Source organism: Bubalus bubalis, chromosome 11, assembly GCF_019923935.1.
Source record: "Bubalus bubalis isolate 160015118507 breed Murrah chromosome 11, NDDB_SH_1, whole genome shotgun sequence".
Classification (NCBI taxonomy): Eukaryota; Metazoa; Chordata; class Mammalia; order Artiodactyla; family Bovidae; genus Bubalus; species Bubalus bubalis.
Genome location: NC_059167.1, coordinates 90,182,324 through 90,204,908, shown reverse-complemented (window position 1 = coordinate 90,204,908; position 22,585 = coordinate 90,182,324). Strand labels below are relative to the sequence as shown.

The 22,585-nt window shown below is 35.7% G+C and overlaps 1 protein-coding gene across 6 annotated transcripts in view; it reads right to left on the bottom strand.

Annotated features, from left to right (window-relative positions):
- DENND4A (DENN domain containing 4A) overlaps window positions 1–22,585 on the bottom strand; it is a 124,844-nt gene that overhangs the window by 81,287 nt on the left and 20,972 nt on the right. For 5 of the 6 annotated variants that reach the window (XM_044925411.2, XM_025296298.3, XM_025296300.3 and 2 more), the window contains 3 exons: window positions 16,735–16,811; window positions 6,332–6,663; window positions 1,618–1,867 (listed from right to left, as the gene is read on the bottom strand). In XM_044925411.2, the coding sequence (XP_044781346.2) occupies window positions 1,618–1,867; window positions 6,332–6,642 (561 nt within the window). In that variant the 5' untranslated portion in view covers window positions 6,643–6,663; window positions 16,735–16,811. The remainder of the gene's footprint in view (window positions 1–1,617; window positions 1,868–6,331; window positions 6,664–16,734; window positions 16,812–22,585) is intronic. The other variant, XM_025296299.3, reaches the window with a different exon arrangement.

Genomic DNA, 22,585 nt, shown 5'->3' with positions numbered 1-22,585 from the left:
TAAATTATGCTTTAAAAGGATCCTTCTTGCTGTGATGTGAAGAACAGGTTGTAGGAAGCCGAGGAATCAGTGATCAGTTAAACCAGGGGTCTGGCAAACTATGGGCTGCATTCCACCCAAGCCCTGTTTTTGTACAACTGAGCTAAGACTGATTTTTATGTTTTTTAAAGATTGTTTTTAAAACAAAAGGTGAATCTGCAATAAAGACTGTATATGACCTGCAAAAGTTAACTTATTATTTAGCCCTTTCTGCAAAAGTTTGTCTAACTCCTGAATTGCAGTAATCCTGTTAAGAGATGGTCATGGCTTGGACCAGGGTTGTAGCAATGGAGAAGTTGAAAAGTATTCAAATTGAAAATATGTTTTGAAATTAAAGTCAACAGAATTTACAGAAGAATTGAATGAGAGGTAGAAGATAAAGGTTAAGGATTACTCTGAGGATTCTTAGTCTGAGTAACTAGAAGAGTGGAATTCCCTTTTACTAGAGGAATAAGACTATGGGGATAAGTAGATTTGGAGAGGAACACTAGGAGTTCAGTTTTGGACATGTTATGTTTAAGATGACCTATTTGATAAGATATCCAAGAAAAGAAAATGAATTCAAAAAATCCAGTGGGGACACAGAAATTCAGAATTAAATGATAAGATCATCAAAGAAGTGAGTTTAGATTATAAACATAAATGGTCTGAGGACTGACCCCGGTGACACTGTTGCATAGAAGTTAGGGAATTGGGAAGGAATCAGCAAAGGCTTTCCTGGTGGCTCAGACAGTAAAGAATCCGCCTGCAATGTGGGAGACCCAAGTTAGATCCCTTGGTCAGGAAGATCCCCTGGAGAAAGGAATGGCAACCCACTCCAGTATTCTTGCCTGGAGAATTCCATGGACAGAGGAGCCAGGTGGGCTACAGTTCACAGGGTCACAAAGAGTCGGACACGATTGCATCTTCTCTTCTTGCCACTGTTTCAAGAAGGAAGAAGTGATCATCTATGTCTAAATGTACTGAAACATTAAGATGAAGCATTGAACCACTGGATTCAACAAGAGAAATCTTGGTGGAATGATGGAGACAAAAGCTTTACTGGAAAAGAGTCAGAGTGAGGAAGGAGATGGAATATAGTCAACTCTTCTAAGACCTTTTATTATAAAGACAATCAAATGGGGGAATACATGGAGTGGGATATAAAGATCAAGAAGCTTTATAAAGATGGGAGGTATTGTAACATGCTTTTGCAGGCTGAAGGAAATAATCCATTAGAGTGAAAAACTGATGAGTCACAAAAAAGTAGGGAGGATTGCTGAAGCCATGGCCTCATTTCAAATAGGTGAGTTTATGGGATCTAGTGCACAAGTGGAGTGGTTACCCTCAGCTAGCACGCTACTTTTGCAGTAAGGGGAAAAAATTATTTTTTTAATTAAAAAAAAAGAAAGAAAGCTTTTTGCACAGTTCTTTTTGAAAGTACAGCTAAATTACTTTCCTAAAAATAAAATATATGACATCTTTAAGAAATCTATTTTTTTAATTCAGTAATTGTGCCATGCTGTTTTCCAAAGATTTATTTTAAATTATGCTCTTTTCATGGGTGGCTAATTTTATCCATGCAGAAGAGTCACTTACCATACTGTTATTGAGATTCTTGTCAACTTTGCAGAATGTGTGTGGTGGACTTTCTCCTTTACTGGGTATAATAATACATATGTCTGTAACAGCCAACGTATTCTGAGTCATGTTTTCAGAGGCTCTTCGGTAAGTGATATAAATTCTTTGTGATGAGGTACTGCCGCTAATATTTGCAGGGCGTCCATAGGGAGTACTCTGGATAATTTCACACCCTTGTTTCAATCTTTCTTTCCAGTCATATAAAACCCTAAAAAATAAATTAGTACACAATTACAAAACACCCTCAAATATTAAAGGTAATATTGTCAGGAATCAAACTGATCCTTAAATGTAGCAAATATTCCAACTGTACTGCAAGTTTGAATTGTACAGCCCCATATAAAGTTAAAGAACAACTGTTCTCCCTGCTAAAAATTAATAATGTAAGCAAAACACAGATTAACCTCTGTGTTTATTGACATAAACCACAGAATGACATTTTGCAGAATGTGCCAAGGTATTTTAATAGATGGATGGACAGATAACATAGATAGGTGTATGTATGTATGTCTCTAAAACCAAGCATCTTTAGAAAAAGCAAACTTGTATTTTGACCAAAGTTAAAAAAGTTTTTTAAGGCTTTCAAAACAGAAAATGACCTCAAATCTATCTGTCATCAAAGTATAAGTGAAAGTTTCCCCATTCTCCTTTATGGTAAAGTCATAAGTTTTTAATAATAGGCCAGGCATCCAATTCCTTAAATGTTCTAAATATTATTACATAAAGTACTTGGGAACACAAAGAAAACATCACGCTTGAATAATATTAGTTTATTCCCTCACGGAATTCACTAATTTGGACTTTAACACTGTCTTTGACCTTAGCCAAAAAATTAAAAAATTTAAATTAAATGAAAACTGAAGTGAAAGTGAAAGTCACTCAGTTGTGTCCAACTCTTTGTGACCCCATGGACAGTTCATGGAATTCTCCAGGCCAGAATACTGGAGTGGGTGGCCTTTCCCTTCTCCAGGGGATATTCCCAACTCAGGGATCAAACCTAGCTCTTCTATATTGCAGGTGGATTCTTTACCATCTGAGCCACAAGGGAAGCCCAAGAATAATGGAGTGGATAGCCTATCCCTTCTCCAATGGATCTTCCCGACCCAGGAATCAAACCAGGGTCTCCTGCATTGCAGGCAAATTCTTTACTAACTGAGCTATCAGGGTAAAAATTTTCTACATTTGCTGTAAAAAATTATTATAGAAGGCAATGTCTCCAACATTAATCAGTATTACCTTTTATAAAATCCCATTATACAAATAAAGTGAAGTGAAAGTCACTCAGTCGTGTCCGACTCTTTGCAACCCCATGGGCTGTATGGTCCATGGAATTCTCCAGGCCAGAATACTGGAGTGGGTAGCCTTTCCCTTCTCCAGGGGATCTTTCTGACCCAGGAATCGAACCGGGGTCTACTGCATTGCAGGCAGCTTCTTTACCAACTGAGCTATGATGGAAAAAAAATCTGACCAATTTTTGAAATGTAGTGCCAAAAATTGGTCAAATTCTTTCTAATGTAATTTTTAATTTCCTTTTTGTCTCAGCTGTCAGCAAACTTAATATTTTTCTTTCTTTTGACATTCTATTTTGAAAATTTAGAACAAAATTTGATGCTTAATTATAGCAGCTATGTATATCCCAACGTTAGCCTAACTGCTAACTCCTCGATTTGATCTTGCTTTTTTCTTTTTTTAAAAGAAAGTTTTATTAGAGGATAATTGCTTTACAATACTGTGCTGTTTTGTTTTAATCCTAAAAAATGGCATTGTCAACCTATTACATATGGAATGGATAAAAAAACAAAGAACTACTGTATAGTTCTATATACAATATTCTGATATTCTAATACAAGGAACTATATACAATATTCTGAGACCATAATGGAAAAGAATATAAATGTGTATATATATGAATAACTAATCACTTTGTTGTACAGCAGAAATTAACATTATAAATCAACTATACTCACAATTAAAAAAAATAAAAAATTTTTAAAAGGTTATTTGTAACAGAGAAGTTAGACATATCTGAATTCCTACATCCTGGTACCAGCTGTATATCTCAGGTTGTTACTTAACTTCTCTGAGCCTTATAATACTCAGCTATAAAATTTAAAAATTTAACTCATAGGATCTTGGCAGAATTAGATGAGATTACAAGTAGGGTCTCCAAAATAATGCCAGGCACACAAATGCTCGACTGAAATCAAGAGAAGAAAAATACAACACAGACAGCAATTTTTAAAAAACCACCACTTATCACCTCAAACTCTTAAAAGATACAGGAATATAAGTATATTTGATATATAAGCTACCTATTTTCTTTAATCAGGTATTGTGCTATTGTATATATTGCTTGTTTTGCTGTTTTATATTGCTGGGTAACTTTTCCTATTTAAACTGTAAGCTTTTTAAAGGCAACAGTGATGTCATATCCTCCACAATGACAAACATATGAGGGTAGCCGTAACAGTGGTTAATTTATTCATTCCAGTTCACGTCCTTCCCTGTTGGAAAATCTTTTCTATGCTTGGAAAATTTCTCATCTTTAATTTAGGCAACTCCAACACCCGAACAAGAATCTGCAAAATCCCCTTCATTTTATCTGCAAGCCAGAATTCAGACAGTGATTAGTGATCATAGGAGCTACTTAACCTAATCTTTTGAAAATACAATCTTAACAGTTGGCTTATTTTCCCAAGCCATTTACTAATTATGTAAGCTTCATATGAAGCAATATGGTAGCTGTTCTGAAACCTACTTAAAATTACAGCAATTGATTCATGAATTAGCACAATAAAGAATGAGTTTAATATAACTTACTGATATCAAACATTAGATAATAGAATTTTAAAAGCAGAAGAAAGTTTCAGGAGCTCTTCCAGTTCATCCAATCTCTACTCAGGCATGAGAAAACTTGACTATTCACTTTCAGACTTAATATATTAGGACATGGAACTTTTATAGCCCTTTGCTGATATTAGTAGGGACACTGCTATCTTCCTTATTTTTAACCAAAATGTTATACGTTAACCCCATCCTCTTTGGCAACAGAGCCATGGAAAAAAGAAGGCTTAAAACTGTCAGTGACTCAAAAGGTTAAACACAGAATTATCGTATGACCTAGCAATTCCACTTCTAAGTATACATACAAGAGATATGAAAACATACAGCCATACAGAAACTTGTACATTAATACTCCCAAAAGCATCATTCATAGTAGCCAAAAAGTGGAAACCACTCACATATCCATTGTCTGCTGAATGCATAAATAAATTGTGGTAGACCCATAAGATGGAATATTATTCAGCCATATAAAGGAATAAAGCACAGACACATATTACAACATGGATAAACCTTGAAAACTTTATGCTAAGAGAAAGAATCAGCCACAAGATAATCATATATAGTATGATTCTACTGACATAAAATGTCCACAATAGGCAAATCCACAGACACAGAAAGTTGACTAGTGGATTGTCTATAGGGAGAATTTGACAAACTATAAGGAATACACACACACACACACACACACACACACACACAAGTCGCTCAGTCGTGTCTGACTCTTTGCGACCCCATGGATTGTAGCCCACCAGGCTTCTCGGTCCATGGGATTTTCCAGGCATGAATACTGGAGTGGGGTGCAGTTTCCTTCTCCAGGGGATCTTCCTGACACAGGATCGAACCCAGGTCTCCCGCATTGGAGGCAGACGCTTTACCGTCTGAGCTATCAGGGAAGTCCATCAAAAACACAGAAGAGTAGTAGTAAGTTTCAAAAGGATGTCAGTTGAGATCTTTTATAGATGAAATCTACTTCCTAGAAGTCAACTCGCCAATTATATGCACAGCTGGATATAGGTGGTATTTATTTGCGGGGACATGATAAAAATGTTCTAAAATTTATTGTGGTGATTCAACTCTATAAATAAGACTAAAATTGACTGAATTATACCATTTAAATGAGTGAATTGGATGGTGTAAACTGTAAATCAGTAAAGCTATTATATAAAAATGAAACTACAAGTTCAATACAACAGCCTAAATAAAGCACTAATTTATCCAGACCCTTGTTTCATGCACACTGACTTAAACTCCCAACTATAAGGATCATTACAACTGATCCTTAAAAGCCATCTTTTTCTCATAATTTAAAAGAAAATATATGATCAGAATAATACATTGATTTCTGATATTTTTCTGTAAATGTTTTTCAAATTATCTCCCCTATTTTTAATAGAAAGAACTCAGACAAAAGTGCTAGAACAAAAAGACACTGAACAATGGAGAAGGAAATGGCATGCCACTCCAGTATTCTTGCCTGGGAAATCCCATGGATAGAGGAGCCTGGCAGGCTGCAGTACATGGAGTCACAAAAAGTCAGACACGACTTACCAGCTAACATTAACACTTTAATGCCCCGGATGGATTTTCTAGCTCCAAGTCACCCTTTGAGAAACTGTCTCATTTTGTACTGCTTTGTGTAAACATAAAGCCAATATATTTTAAGACAACAACAAAAAAAGATAAAAGGAGCACAGGAAAAGAAAACATGATTCTGGATGTGTCTATTTTTTTAAAGTATTTATTAACAAACGAGTTGAACAGTTAACTTCAAAATCTACAAGGCATATTATTTGAGTCAATAACAATAATTCTTTAAAAAAATACTTACCCCAGATCCGTAAGTGGAGGCTTATCTCTTCCTCTTCTATAGCAAAGGAAAATCTGTGGCCCCACAAGACTTCCATTATTGAGATCAGCTGACAGTCCCGTTGGGGTAATATCAATACACGTGTAATCCCGTGGCACTTCCTCCCCGAGAGATTTAATAATAACTGAAACATCTGTGATAGGCTCTTTTGGTCTGGCTACTTTATGACAGGCATCATTGAAGTGAATTTCTTCTTCAAGAGGCTTTGAAACATCAGTTAATCCTGCTACAACAAAGTAGTCAGCAACACGAGGCCCCTTATCTTCAATCATCTTCCATTACAGAAGGTACATCTAAAAGGAAAGTAAAAGACCAGTATTCTCCTATAATAAGTCAAGTAAATATAAGTGGTTTGCATACAAATAAGAATAAAAACTAAAAATCAGTGTACTACACCTCTGATAAAACACACTAGTATTATACATTTCACTGTCATATGTTAAAAGTATTTTTAAAGAAACGGGACTATATATAGCATTTGGAAAAGACCCTGATGCTGGGAAAGACTGAAGGCAAAGAAGAGGGCAGCAGAGGATGAGATGGTTAGACAGCACCAGTGGCTCAATGGACATGAATCTGAGCAAACTCGGAGATAGTGGAGGAGCCTGGCATGCTGCAGTCCCTGGAGTCACAAAGAACTGGACACAACTTAGCAACTGAACAACAACAACAATTTTATTATAAAAGGAATGCATGAATTTCCATTTTGGCAATATGAAAGCTTAGATTACCTAAGTAGCCAACAACAAAAAGACACACACCCTTCTAAATGCATAGTGCGAGTCACTCAATTGTGTCTGACTCTGCAACCCCATGAACTGTAACCTGCCAGGCTCCTCTGTCCATGGAATTCTTCAGGCAATAATACCGAACTGGGTTGCCATTCCCTTCTCCAGGGGATCTTCCCAATCCAGGGATCAAACCAGGTCCCCTGCATTGTAGGCAGATTCTTTACCGTCAGAGCCACCAGGGAATCCCTAAATGCATAGACTAGCTTGTAAAAATGTAAGGAAGCACTTCCCTGGTGATGCAGTGGATAAGAACCTGCCTGCCAATGCAGGAGACATGGGTTCAACCCTGGTCTGGGAAAATTCCACGTGTCACAGAAAAACTAAGCCTGTGCACCACAACTACTGAGCCTGTGTGCCACAACTACCGAAGCCCACGCACCCTAGAGCCTGTGCTCTGCAAGAGAAGCCACCACAATGAGAAGCCAGTGCACCTCAACAAAGGGTAGCCCCCGTTCACTGCAATTAGAGAAAGCCTGTGAGCAGCAACGAAGACAGTGCAACCGAAAATAAATAAAATTTTTAAAAATAAAATAAAATATTTTTTAAAATGTAAGGGGAAAACAAACGAACAAAAAAAGGGAAAAAAAATGTCAGGGCAATTCCCAGGGTCCCAAAACAGTAAGGAAACTGAAGGCCAGAATGCAATGTATAAGCTGATATTGGGTGGGAGAATTCTGCTGATCTCCTCAGCAATCAAGGGGCCTGTGTTTTTAAAAGGTATTGCAGGGACAGGAGATAATGCATTGGGACCACATAAAATAGGGAATTGAAACTGAGACATTCGTATAAAGCCAAGAGCCTCAAAGGACTATATCCTCTGTTAAAGAGTGGATTTTAAAAATCCATTCACTGCTACAGGGAGATAATAAAGTTAGCTTCAATCTGGGCTCTACTTTGAGGGGAGTAAAAAATCTGAGAATGTATTAAAAAAAAAGGCCTACTCACACTTGGATTTGAGGTTTGACCTTAAGCCATCTGCATGGCCCCAGGAAGGTCCAAACTAAGTTATTAATAATAACTGTGTTCCCAGGCTAGTGATAATCCTGGGGGAGCAAATGCAAAAAAGTTCTAGAGGGTACCCTCAACACAGGCTTTCCAAAGAGAAAGCCCCACTGAAGATGACCTCCTATTCTAAAATTACAAAACAAAAAAGAAAAATCCACCCTAAATGAGTTTTAGCAGATACAATAAATAAAAGAACTTCAAATAATAAAAGTAGGGCAGTGATTATAACACTATTATATGCTTATAACAAATTCAAAGAAAAAATTACACAAAGTGAAATTCATCATGTATCAATATTCACAAACATTTAACAGCAAAATCTCCTTCAGTTGTTTCAGTTCAGTTCAGTTGCTCAGTCGTGTCCGACTCTTTGCGACCCCATGAATCGCAGTACGCCAGGCCTCCCTGTCCATCAGTTGTTTAGTATCCCTTAAATCTTTTTTGTTTCTTGAATGAGAAGATACCCCCTCTGTCAGTACTGTCATTGCTAATATAACAATTATAGGAAAACAGTTTAAACTAAAACAGAAATTTCCCAACATGTGTCTCATGTTAGACTTAGTTTCAATAAATGCAAAGAAAGGATTTTATGGGCAAATAAATTAGATATATACACTATATGCCTCTTTTGTGTATTTATAATATATATGTAAAAATATTAAAGATGTCAATACCAAAATCAGGTTGATTATATTCTTTGCAGCCAAAGATGGAGAAGCTCTATACAGTCAGCAAAAACAAGACCAGGAGCTGACTGTGGCTCAGATCATGAACTCCTTATTTGCAAAATTCAAACTTAAATTGAAGAAAGTAGGGAAAACCACTAGACCATTCAGGTATGATCTAAATCAAATCCCTTAGAATTATACATTGGAAGGAACAAAGAGATTCAAGGGATTAGATCTGATAGACAGAGTGCCTGAAGAACTATGGATGGAGGTTAGTGACACTGTATAGGAGGCTGTGATCAAGACCATCCCCAAGAAAAAGAAATGCAAAAAGGCAAAATGGTTGTCTGAGGAGGCCTTACAAATAGCTGAGAAAAGAAGAGAAGCTAAAGGCAGAGGAGAAAAGGAAAGATATACCCATTTGAATGCAGAGTTCCAAAGAATAAGATAAGAAAGCCTCCCTCAGTGATCAATGCAAAAAAAGAGAGGAACACAACAGAATGGGAAAGACTAGAGATCTCTTCAAGAAAATCAGAGATACCAAGGGGACATTTCATGCAAAGATGGACACAATAAAGGATAGAAATGATATGGACCTAACAGAAGCAGAAGATATTAAGAAAAGGTGGCAAGAATACACAGAAGAACTGTACAAAAAAGATCTTAATGACCCAGATAACCATGATGGTGTGATCACTCTCCTAGAGCCAGACATCCTGGAATGCGAAGTCAAGTGAGCCTTAGGAAGCACCACTACGAACAAAGCTAGTGGAGGTGATGGAATTCCAGTTGAGCTATTTCAAATCCTAAAAGATGATGCTGTTAAAGTGCTGCACTCAATATGCCAACAAATTTGGAAAACTTAGCAGTGGCCACGGGACTGAAAAAGGTGAGTTTTCATCCCAATCCCAAAGAAAGGCAATGCCAAAGAATGTTCAAACTACCACACAATTGCACTGATCTCACACACTAGCAAAGTAATGCTCAAAATTCTCCAGGCCTTCAAAAGTACATGAACCATGAACGTCCAGATGTTCAAGTAGGATTTAGAAAAGGCAGAGGAACGAGAGATCAAATTGCCAGCATACACTGGATTATTGAAAAAGCAAGGAGTTCCAGAAAAACATCTATCTCTGCTTTACTGACTATGCCAAAGCCTTTGACTGTGTGGATCACAACACACTGTGGAAAATTCTGAAAGAGATGGGAATACCAGACCACCTGACCTGCCTCCTAAGAAATCTGTATGCAGGTCAAGAAGCAACAGTTAGAACTGGACATGGGACAACAGACTGGTTCCAAATAGAGACAGGAGTACATCAAGGCTGCTTTGTCACCCTGCTTATTTAACTTATATGCAGAGTACATCATGCAAAATGCCAGGCTGGATGAAGCACAACCTGGAGTCAAGATTGCCGGAAGAATTATCAATAACCTCAGATATGCAGATGACACCACACTTATGGCAGAAAGCAAAGAACTAAAGAACCTCTTGATGAAAGTAAAAGAGGACAGTGAAAAAGTTGGCTTAAAGCTCAACATTCAGAAAACGAATATCATGGCATCTGGTCCCATCACTTTATGACAAATAAATGGGGAAACAATGGAAACAGTGACAGACTTTAATTTTGGGGGCTCCACAATCACTGCAGATGGTGACTGCAGCCATGAAATTAAAAGACACTTGCTCCTTGGAAGAAAAGCTATGACCAACCTAGACAGCGTATTAAAAAGCAGATATTACTTTGCCGCCAAAGGTCCATCTAATCACAGCTATGGTTTTTCCAGTAGTCATGTATGGATGTAAGAGCTGGACTATAAAGAATGCTGAGCACAGAAGAACTGATGCTTTTGAATTGTGGTGTTGGAGAAGACTCTTGAGAGTCCCTTGGACTCCTAGGAGATTCAACCAGTCCATTGTAAAGGAAATCAGTCCTGAATATTCATTGGAAGGACTGATGCTGAAGCTGAAACTCCAATACTTTGGCCACCTGATGCGAAGAACTGACTCATTTGAAAAGACCCTGATGCTGGGAAAGATTGAAGGCAGGAGGAGAAGGGGATGACAGACGATGAGATGGTTGGATAGCATCACCAACCTGATGGACACGAGTTTGAGCATGCACCAGGAATTGGTGACAGACAGGGAGGCATGGCATGCTGCAGTCCATGGGGTCGCAAAGAGTCAGACATGACTGAGTGGCTGAACTGAACTGAAAAATATTAAATCCTCAGAAATTCTCTGATAAACGTACCTGATTTATTTTGCTTTTATCCACGATTTTCCAAGTCTATTTGAACAATGAACCCTATTTTCCAACTTAAACACTAGATGAAGCCCTCAGAACACGCTTTAGAAAATGCTATTTAAAGTAAATAATCTTTTTTGTATACTATAAAATACCTAAGGGCAACAAATTCTCATATATTTGTGTATAAGTTATCACCATTTTCATCGTAATCCCAAAACTCATTTAATTTTTTATATGGCTAATGTCATGGTTTTCAGAATTTATGTCACATATTTTAGAATTTATATCCATTGCTCAAATGTTCTCTGTAAATATTCTCACCATTTGCTTAGATAACATGCCTAAAGAAGGATCAAATGTCCCTACTTGTTTTATTTAGGTATATATGGCTCCTGTGTAGCAATTTCCTAACATATAAGATTTCTACACAAAAGAGCTTAAACTTTCAGAAGTCTCTCCCAGACTGACAGTAAAGAGAAAGTAATAACCTGTTCTCCTGACAAAACTCTGTTAAACACTATTACAGGTGTTCACCTGCCTATTACAGGTGTTGACAAAAAAAAAAAAAAAGCCAACAACACACACAGCTCTCCATTTTTTTTAAGGTAGGAAAACAAAAACAGTTTTTTAAAGCACTTTTGTATTTAACTTTTTTCATTAAATAGTCTTTGAAAATAAAGCTTTAATGGCTATATTTTATTTATTTATTTTTTTAAATTTTATTTTATTTTTAAACTTTACATAATTGTATTAGTTTTGCCAAATATCAAAATGAATCCGCCACAGGTATACCTGTGTTCCCTACCCTGAACCCTCCTCCCTCCCCACACCATCCCTCTGGGTCGTCCCAGTACACTAGCCCCAAGCATCCAGTATCGTGCATCGAACCTGGACTGGCAACTCGTTTCATACATGATATTTTACATGTTTCAATGCCATTCTCCCAAATCTTCCCACCCTCTCCCTCTCTCACAGAGTCCATAAGACTGATCTATACATCAGTGTCTCTTTTGCTGTCTCGTACACAGGGTTATTGTTACCATCTTTCTAAATTCCATATATATGCGTTAGTATACTGTATTGGTGTTTTTCTTTCTGGCTTACTTCACTCTGTATAATAGGCTCCAGTTTCATCCACCTCATTAGAACTGATTCAAATGTATTCTTTTTAATGGCTGAGTAATACTCCATTGTGTATATGTACCATAGCTTTCTTATCCATTCATCTGCTGATGGACATCTAGGTTGCTTCCATGTCCTGGCTATTATATGAGCGTAACATTACTGACCTGTTTCCTTACTGTTGATCATTTATTGTATCTACTTATTTTGCTAATATTTTAAAATGCTAAGATAAATAACTTTGAACATAAACCTCTGGCTACAACTCTTATTATTTCTTCAGGATAAATTTATTAAAGTAGAATTTTGGGGTCAAATAGACATATACACTTACAGCTTCTGTAAGTGTTCATTTGCTTTTGTGTGGGCATGAATTTTAAATCAAAAGCTCTTGATAGGCACGAGTCTTAAAGAGTACCTTAGTAGAGCACTTTCCTTTCATCATAATGAAGAGATTAAATATTCTTTTTCCTAAATTCTAACTTCACATTATTTAAACTAAAGTATACAGTTACTATTACATGCAATAAAGTTTTATGTCTTGCTATGCAGAAAGAAGGGAAAGAGAATGGAAATAGCACTATGATGAAAACATATATATATTTAATAGGTTCTTCTGCAAGCTACTACCTTAGCCATTGGAAATAAACAGCTATTATACTATCAAGCAGATATTTGGGAAAAATTGTATGAAAATCTTGTTTTTGTTACATCTTCCTGGCTCACAAATTTTAATAATTTGATTTGACTCACAACTGAATATGATAAATAACTACTAAAAGGGAACGAGTCAAAAGTTCTTCATCAACACATATAAGAGTAATCAGGAAGTTCTCTAGTGGTCCGGAGGCTAAGACTTGGAGCTCCCAATGCGAGGGCCTTGGTTCAGTCCCTGCTTGGAGAGCGGAATCCCACACGCTGCAGCTAAAGGATTTGCATGCCACAAGGAAGACCAAAGATCCAGCATGCCACACTTAGGACCTGGTGCAGCTCCATAATTTTTTTTTTTTAATTGAGCAATCAATTTTAAAGTGGTGATAAAATCCTCTTTTATTAATAGAATAGTAAATTATATATCACTTCAGTTATCTTGCCTTTTATTCCATTTATTCATTTAGGTGTGGAGAGTGGTAAGGAAAGTAGGCAAAATATTTGAAGGCATTCTCTAATGACAAAGCATATAAAGTCAAGAGCATCGCTGGCAACATCCCATATGACTTCTAGATCTCAATGTTCTTTAATTCACTCAAGAAGAGTTTATAATACTGAAAATGCACCTCTACTTTTTATTTCAAATCAACTGTTTATAAAGTAAGTTTGAGGTTTAGAAACTAGGGGTTAGATACTGTTACAAATTACAAGGCAAAAAAAATAATGAAAATCTTTAACTCAGGGTAGTTATTTCCTAACAGTTTCAATAAATCATGAGACTTCCATTGGAGTGTGAAATTTACAATCCTCATAGAAAATAATAAACATGTATTAAGACAAAATGTCTTATGTTGGTAAGAGCCAACAAAAGTTACTTGGCAAGAACATTTAAGGAAAGCATTCGTAGTCATGCACAAAACTTGGACTCTCAGTGTAGAACATCAGAGCAAAACCCCTAAACAATTAGGAGGTAAATTTTTCTTTTTTATTTTTTTTGGAGGTAAACTTTTTAAAATTTATTTTGGAAACTGGGGGCCACACAAAATAAGTATTTGATCCAATAGTTCTCTACGTAATCATAGTAATGTAAACCCATGAAACAACTTTACTAAAACTCGAGTAACAATATTACATCATTAAACAGTTATTGTTTTAATTCTTCTTTGTTCAACATGATACAGATAACTTAAAGAATTAGTTCATAATATGTTTACAGACATTTTTTTTAAATTTCACATCCCTACTTGGTGTGTTTAATTTCAAATTACATCTATTTTCTTTGAGATTAGAAAACAAGAAGGATGTGCTCTCTATTCCTAAAAGGTTCATGAGAATGAAATTGAGAAATCATTACAAGAAAGCTCTTGCCCATTCAGCAACTAATGGAGACTGACTTGCTTTTCTCCCTTTCAATCTCTGCCCAATCAATTCAGATTCTTTTTTATTTCTACTATCACTCCATTATGTCAAGTAGTAAAGCATTTGCTATCTAGGCTAACTCTAAGGACAAGAAAAGGCAAGAGTGGAAATCAGAGGCAACATTTTAAAGATATACGAAAAACAAAAATATGAGAACATAAATTTTGCAAAATTACAGACTTACTGAGTTGGTAAAAGGAGCAAAGTCTTTCAGATAGGGCCTCATATAGATATAAACTCAAGATTATGCATGAAAATGGCTGATAACACAATGGACCAGCTCAACGGCCTCTCACTCCAGTTCACTTAAATAAACTGGAAGAAATTTTATTTTTAAAAAAGATAAATTAAAAAAATTTTTTTTAATTTTTCATATTAAAAATTTTTTTTTTAATTAAAAAAAAAACCCTGTAATTTCACAGTTAAAAGCCTAACCAAGCTCATCTTTTCTTACATTATCAAAACTGGAGACTCTCATTCCCATCTTTTTGTCAACTTCATCTCACATTGTTCTTCCAGGCAAGGTATTCTATCTACTGTCCTGCAACTACATCTTTGCTCTTTTCTTTTGATGATACACTATTACCTTTTTCTAGTTCATATATGTTCATCTTATTTTTCAAAACAATTTAAACATATGTGGATTTTCATTTAAACTTTATGAATTGTACAAAACAGAAGAAAAAGAAATTCAATAATTCCATTCACAATAATAAATCTGGTTTATATTTAACTAAGTTTCCTAGTTTTCTTTTGAGCATAGAAACATCTTTCTGCTCTTCATCTCCCTCTCGGTCACTAAGTCGCATCCGACTCTTTGCAACCTTATGGACTATAGCCCAGCAGGCTTCTCTGTCCATGGGATTTCCCAAGCAAGAATACTGGAGTGGGTTGCCATGTACTTCTTCATGGAATCTTCCCCAACCAAAGACTGAACCCATGTCTCCTGCATTGCAGGTGGATTCTTTACCTGCTGAGCCATCTGGAAGCCCTCATGCACAGTTATAATACAGAAGTATTTTTATTTTACTTATTTAATAAGTATTAGTTGGCTATAATCTTCATAATTATATTAAATGACCACGTAATACTCCATTAAATAGAAATAGACACTATAATCAGTACCCAATACTTCCTCTCCCTGCTAGTGCCCAAAGTATGGTAGGTAGGTGCTTAAAAAATTTAAGTGAATAAATAGTTCACTTTCAAACTTCCTCAAGTATATAAACTTCCTAAATGTAATGTCTTTTTTCTATAATTCACAATTTTCTGAACCTCGATTACCTTAAATACTATAGCTATTGAATGTAGGATAAACACAGATAAACTAGATTTGAGTCTAACTTATCAGGGACTTGGGCAAAAGTAAAAATTTATTGAATAAGTAATTGATTCATTCATCCAATGAATTTTTTATAAATAGTTTTTAAAATCTAACACTATTCTAAATGTCGATGACAGTATTGATGAAAGCTAGTGTATGCCTTCTTGCTTAGCTTTACCTTTCTATATCTCTCAATTCTTTTATTCCACTTCTAGTCATCTTTTCTCCTACCACATTTCCAGATTTCAGTGGCCTGCCTTCACCCTGCCCAAAGTTTTTCTACCAGTTTCTCCCTAAGGCCCCAAGGAGAGAAGTGACTGCTACTTTGTTTTCCCTTTCCCCCAGCTCCCTGAAAACCGGCACAAGCTGCTTAGAAAATGGCATTCTAGGGAGATTTTGAAAGGAAAAAAAAAAATCTTGTTTGTATACCATAATTAACAGGTTTACTTTTTTTTAAAAAAAAGGTTTAACCCACCCAAGCCAACTGACTTTTTAAAAGTAAATTTTAGTAACAAAAAGTGACAGAGTATGTGGGGCAAAGTTCTTAAGCAAGGGGGAGCTTATTTGTCTTCTAGACTGCTTTGAAACCACTTCCCCTCTCAATACCTATTCCCAAGAAAACACCAATAGTAAAAAACAAAAACACAATATGTAATTTGGCAGCTCCCTTTTGAAAGATTACCAATACCTAATTTATATTAAAAAAAAAGTTAGGATAAGGATAATAGACATTTAAAGGGGAAGAGATCTTTTCATCAGTGATAGTCTTAACCCTTACTTTAGAGCCAAAGAAACTGAAGCACAAAAGGTAGCTTACTTAAGGATACCTAGTTAGCGGTAGAGCCTGGGCAAGCACTCACGTCCCTTCATCTAGAATTCTTTACACTTGGAGATGCTATTTCTAAGATGTTTCTAATAAACAGTGTTGAATTAATACTGACCCAGGGCACACCTGAAACATCTTTTTTTAACAAGTTATTTCATGCCACTTGTTACTTAAAATCATTACCTGGTGAATATAGGCCAAATTCTTGTTAAGAGATCTGATAAATTAACAGTTCACTGTGTTTATATAGCAAACAGTTAATAAAAATAAATATAAATGTAAAAAAAAAAACACCAAACTACTTACACATTACTGAAAGTCTCTCTGAAAATGATGCCCGATCTCAATTTGTGAATTCTGCAAGCCTCAGAGTTTGAGAAATACTGTATTAAAAAGAGTAAGAATTGAGCTCAAATTAATTCCAATCAAGTATTTTCCCCTAAGATGCCTGTGTATATTTAAAAGTTCTGTTAATAACGATAATTTGCAAACATAAAGATTGCATGTATTGCTTTCATTTGGTTAAGTAATTTTCATATACCAGCTCTTTCAGAAAACACATTTCAGTCAAGAATAAATAACACTTAAAAAATAGATAAAGGGGACAAAGAGAAAACAAAACAAAAAAATAAGGGCACAAAAGAGTAAATGTGTACAGAAACAGGAAGAAAGAAAAACATGTCAATTTCTGAGACATTATGTATAGTATCTCATTCCTAGAAGAAAAATATAGGCACAAGCACAAGAGGAAGAAACCATAGTTTTAACTAATACTGAATATCTAATAATAACAGGGAAATAGCAGCAGCAGCAGACACCAGACTGACCTAACTTGGTGGATCTTTGGTGCCTGTCTGGGAAATGGGAGAGATGTGGGGAAAGGGCTAAAATCAATTAAAGCGATTCAAGTGTCTTAGGATGGAAAAGTGGATAAAAAGAATGAATGCAAAATAACATTAAGTACAATCTTGCTACATTTCAGACTGCTAAAAATGATCGAGATAGATATGTATGTTTGGAAAAGTAGGATGCCACTCCACATCAGATTCACTGAGTATCTTCAGTCAGTAAATATGGAGTGGTGGCTCAGATGGTAAAGAATCCGCCTGCAATGCAGGAGACCTGGGTTCGATCCCTGGATTGGGAAGATCCCCTGGAGGAGGGCATGGCAACCCACTCCAGTATTCTTGCCTGGAGAATCCCCATGGACAGAGGAGCCTGGCGGACTACGTCCATGGGGTTGCAAAGAGTCAGACACGACTGAGCGGCTAAGTACACATCTATTTTTCAAATAATTCTAAAATCTAAACCAATACAATTTTGTAAAGTAATTAGCCTCCAAGTGAAATAAATTAAAAAAAGAAAAATCCAGTAATGATAAAAAATAAATAAAAAATAAAATCTTATCGTGGACAGGCACCAAAGAAACAATGTAAATACAGATCTGCTGAAACAATTTTTAAATTCAGCATCAGATTATCACAAAAACGTTCTAGTTGAAATACTCAATGTATATGAAAAATACTGGAAAAATCTGAAAACTGCACCTATTTTATTGGTAGAATATCAGGATTGTTTGAAGCAATTATAAATTATGAATGTAGTATATAATCAATTCCAAACAAATTTTCTGCACACTGAGTTTCCTTATATAGTAAGAACATTTTATGACAGTGACTTCCATGTACCTATGCTCCACTAAATATTTGTTACTAAAAAAACAAAGCATTTTCTTTAATGTTGACATTTTCAGATTAATTTACAGAAGCATTCACAATATGAAGTGTTTCCTCTTTGACAGAAGAAATTTCTAAAACTGTTACTTTGATTCCATGAACTGTATGAAAAAACGGACCCATTATTAGAATTACCTGGTTTCCCATTACACAGAAAGTGAGACTGATGTGAAACTGGCATCATTTAAGTGTTTACAAAGTTCTTCTGTTAATGGACACAACCCATCACCACTATTGCTTCACTTTGTGTACATGCATAAGAAAACTTGCAACAAAAAATGCATAAAATCTGTTTAGTAGCGCATCCTTTGAAGTAAATGGAAAGTCATGCTCCTCAAAGTGCTTCCTGCAGCTACATATGTTCAATTATCTTTCAGCACATACTTCTTTAAATTGCTGTTATTTTTAATTGAACTTTTCATTCTGAAATAATTTTAGATTTACATTCAGTTGAAAAAAAACAATAGAGATCTGGTATAATTTTTACCCAGTTTCTCCCAATGGTAAAATCTTGAAAAATCATAGTATAATCATAGTGGGGATACTGAATGATGCAATTCTATCTTATCCTGATATTCCCAATTTTACTTGTATTCGTATGTGTATATGTGTGTATTTAGTTCTATACAATTTTATTAAATGTGCAGCTTCATGTACTTATCACCCAACTCAAGATACACAACAGTTCCATCCCAAGGATCCTTAGTGTTGCCCTTTTATAAGTACGCCCACTTCCCTCCTGCCCTCCCCACACTGTCCATATATCTGTGGAGTGGTATATTTTTACCAGAGAGCACACAGGGCCAATGAAAGGAAAAGAAAGTCTCTAAAGCAATAACCCCCTTACAAAATAGGTGGAGAAACAAACCAGAGAAAAAAGCATATACATGTGCAAAGACTTACTGGTCACATTTACTCAGCCATCTGGAACATTACATTTGAATATAATTATGCAAACATAAATGCACAGGCATATACATACACGCAAAGATAGAAACAGAGAGTGATCATCTACTAAGTCACAGTGACAATCAATCTCCTTGATTCTGAGGTAAATTTTCCTATCATGAATAAAATCCAGACTAGAATCAAGTGCACAAATAATGCTACAGAATGACTGGGGCCTCCCAGGTGGCTCAGTGCTAAAGAATCTGCCTGCTAATGCAGGAGACATGGGTTCGATTCCTGAGTCAGGAAGATACTCTGGAGGAGGAAATGCCAACCCACTGCAGTATCCTAGCCTGGAGGATCCCACAGACAGAGGACCCTGGTGGGCTACAGTCCATAGGGTCACAAAGAGTCAGACACCATTGATCAACTGAGCACCTGAGCATGAGAACGCACAGAACGACTGCAACGGGGATTCCTAGATGTATAAGAAAATGTTTTAAAAAAGAGTTTTTACTGTGTTCAGGGGTAAACCTGCCACCCCCCACACCCACCCAGAAATTAGATTCGAACTAAAGTAGCAGGGACTTCCTCAGTGATCCAGTGGTGAAGACTTTCTGCTCCCAATGCAGGGGGCACAGGTTTGATTCCTGGTTGGGAAACTTAAGATCTCACATTTCATGTGGCATAGCCACACACACACACACACACACACACACACACACACACACACAAAAGACTGTAAAACTAATGTTTAAAAATAAAGTAGTTGGTATTCCCTTGAGAGTATAAATCTGGTGTGGAAAGAAGAGGAACAGATTGGAAATAACTGAGGGTTAATATGCAGATACCTCGTCTCTCCAGACAGACTATAAACAATTCAAAGGCAGAAACCCTGTCTTTTATTTCTTTTGATTCCTCACATAAATTATAGGAGTAATAAATACATGGTAGGTATATAAATATTTATTAAATGAATGAGGTAAGCACAGTAGAGGAAAAATGTGAAGAGTAAGACACCACAGAATCATAGGATTTTAGAGCAAGGAGGGTACTTTCAATCCTTTTTATAAATGAAGAAATGGAGGCATAAATGTTAAACAGCTTGCCTAAAGACCATATACATCAGTTTATAACTCAACTCCCATGGCTTTAAATTTGGAGTTCTTCTATTCCATATTTCAATTAAAGAATGACAGAGAAGAAAGTAATTCCTGGGGGAGCCCTGTATATTAATTCATGAATGTGAGCTTTGATGAACCAAAAAAGTTAATAGGTAAGTGAGAGAAGTTAAACTAGATGGGTGGGGTAAGAAATAGAATGGCAGGTAAATAGAATGAATGACCAAGAATCAGGGAAAAGTGTAAAATAGAAAATGAAAGAAGATAAAGAGATATGGCAAGAAAAGTAACAAAAAAGATGAGTAAAAAAAAAGTGCAGAAATGGGAAGGAGAAAAGTGAGAAATGGTTAGAGAGGTATGAAGAGATGGTATCTGGAGAATTTTTAATGCTATTTATATGTTCAAGAATTTTTAAAAATATTTATTTATTTTTGGCTGCATCAGGTCTTAGCTGTTGGCACACAGGATCTTCATGTGGGCTTCTCTCTTGTTGTGATGTGCAGGGCTCTGTAGTTGCAGCTTGTGGGCTTAGCTGCCACACAGCATGTGGGATCTTAGTTCCCCAACCAGGGATCCAGCCTACGTCCTCTGCATTGACAGGTGGATTCTTAACCACACGACCATCTCAGGAAATTAAAGTAGGATATTAGGAAAATAATAAGGAATAATGAAGAACCAACTACAAACAATGGGTATTAAAAATAATAAATTTTAAATCAGGTTTAATAATGAATATAAATACAGTTGAATATTATATTTGATACAATAGAAAAAAATCAATATACTTGAAAATGAAATCAGTGAACAGATGATCAGAATAAGATATTAAGAAGGCATAAAGCAATTAAAAATATATATCATAAAAGTTTAAAAATATAGAAGCTTTAAAGAATAAGAGGACAACCCACAAAGGAAACATTTGCAAAAGATCTGACATAGGAGTCTTTCCCAAAATATACAAGGAACACTTGAAACTAAACAATAAGAAAATCAATCAACCAATTAAAAAATGGGCAAAAGACCTGAACAGACACTTCACTAAAGACAACATACATGTGGCAAGTAAGCATCTGAAAAGATATTCAACATCATATATCATTAGGAAAATGCAAAGTAAAATAACAATAAAAAATCACCACACTCCTATTAAAATGGCCAAAATCTAGGACACTGACAACACCAAATGATGGCAAGAATGTGGGGCAGCAGAAACTCATTCACCGCTGGTGAAAATGGAAGATAAATCATATAGTCACTCTGGGGGACAGTTTGGCAATTTCTTACCAAACTAAGCATACTCTTACCATATGATCCAGCAACCACACTCAGTACTTACCCAAATGAGTTGAAAACGTGTAAACTCAAAAACCTGTCTGTGATTTGTACAGCAGCTTTATTCGTAATTGCCACAGTTGAAAGGAACTAAAATGTCTTTCAGCAGGCGAATGGATTAATTAACTAGTACATCCAGACAACGGAATATTTTTCAGTGCTAAAATGAAATGAGCTATCAAACCATGAAAAGACATGAAGAACCTTACCTTCATATTACTATGTGAAAAAAGCCAATCTAAAAAGGCTATGTGCTGTATAATTTCAACTATATGACATTCTGGAAAAGACAAAACTATGACAGTAAAACTTTTTACAAAACAGTAAAAAGATCACCAGTTGCCAGCAAGTTAGGAAGAAAGGATAAACAGCCTGAGCACAGAGGATTTTAAGGCAGTGAAACTATCCTGTATGATATATAACGGCACATACATGTCATTATACATTTGTTAAAACCCACGGAAGGTACAACACAAAGAGTGAACCCTACTGTAATCTATGAACTTTGGTGATAATGATGTGTCAGCTTAGGTTCATGGGTTATAACAAATGCATTGCTCTGGTGTGGTATGTTGATAGTGGGAAAAGCTGTATTTGTTGGTGGAAGGTGTACATAGACACTCTCTACAATTTCTGCTCAATTTTGCTGTGTCTAAAACTATTATTTTTAACTATTTTAAAAAATAAAGTATAATTAAAGGGAAAAAATAAAAGAATTAGTTGTGAAGAGTTAGTTGTGAACATATATGGATGCTAGGAAAAACAGAGTTGATATCTAAATAACAGGCTTTCAGAAGGTGAGAAAGAAACAGAAATGAGGAATAATGAGAAATAATGACCAATAATTTCCAAAAATTAAAGATATGTCAGTTTGATATATAATAAAAAATACCTAGACACTTTATAAAGAAATCTTAGAACATCTCAAAGAGAAAATTCTAAAAATTCCCCCCCCTCTAAAAGTAGCTCACCTACAAGAAAAAAAAATTATAGGTTTCTAATTATTGACAGTAATAATGTATGTAAATGTAATATTTTTAATTTTAATTAAAAATTTAATTAAAATTTAAAATTTTTAAT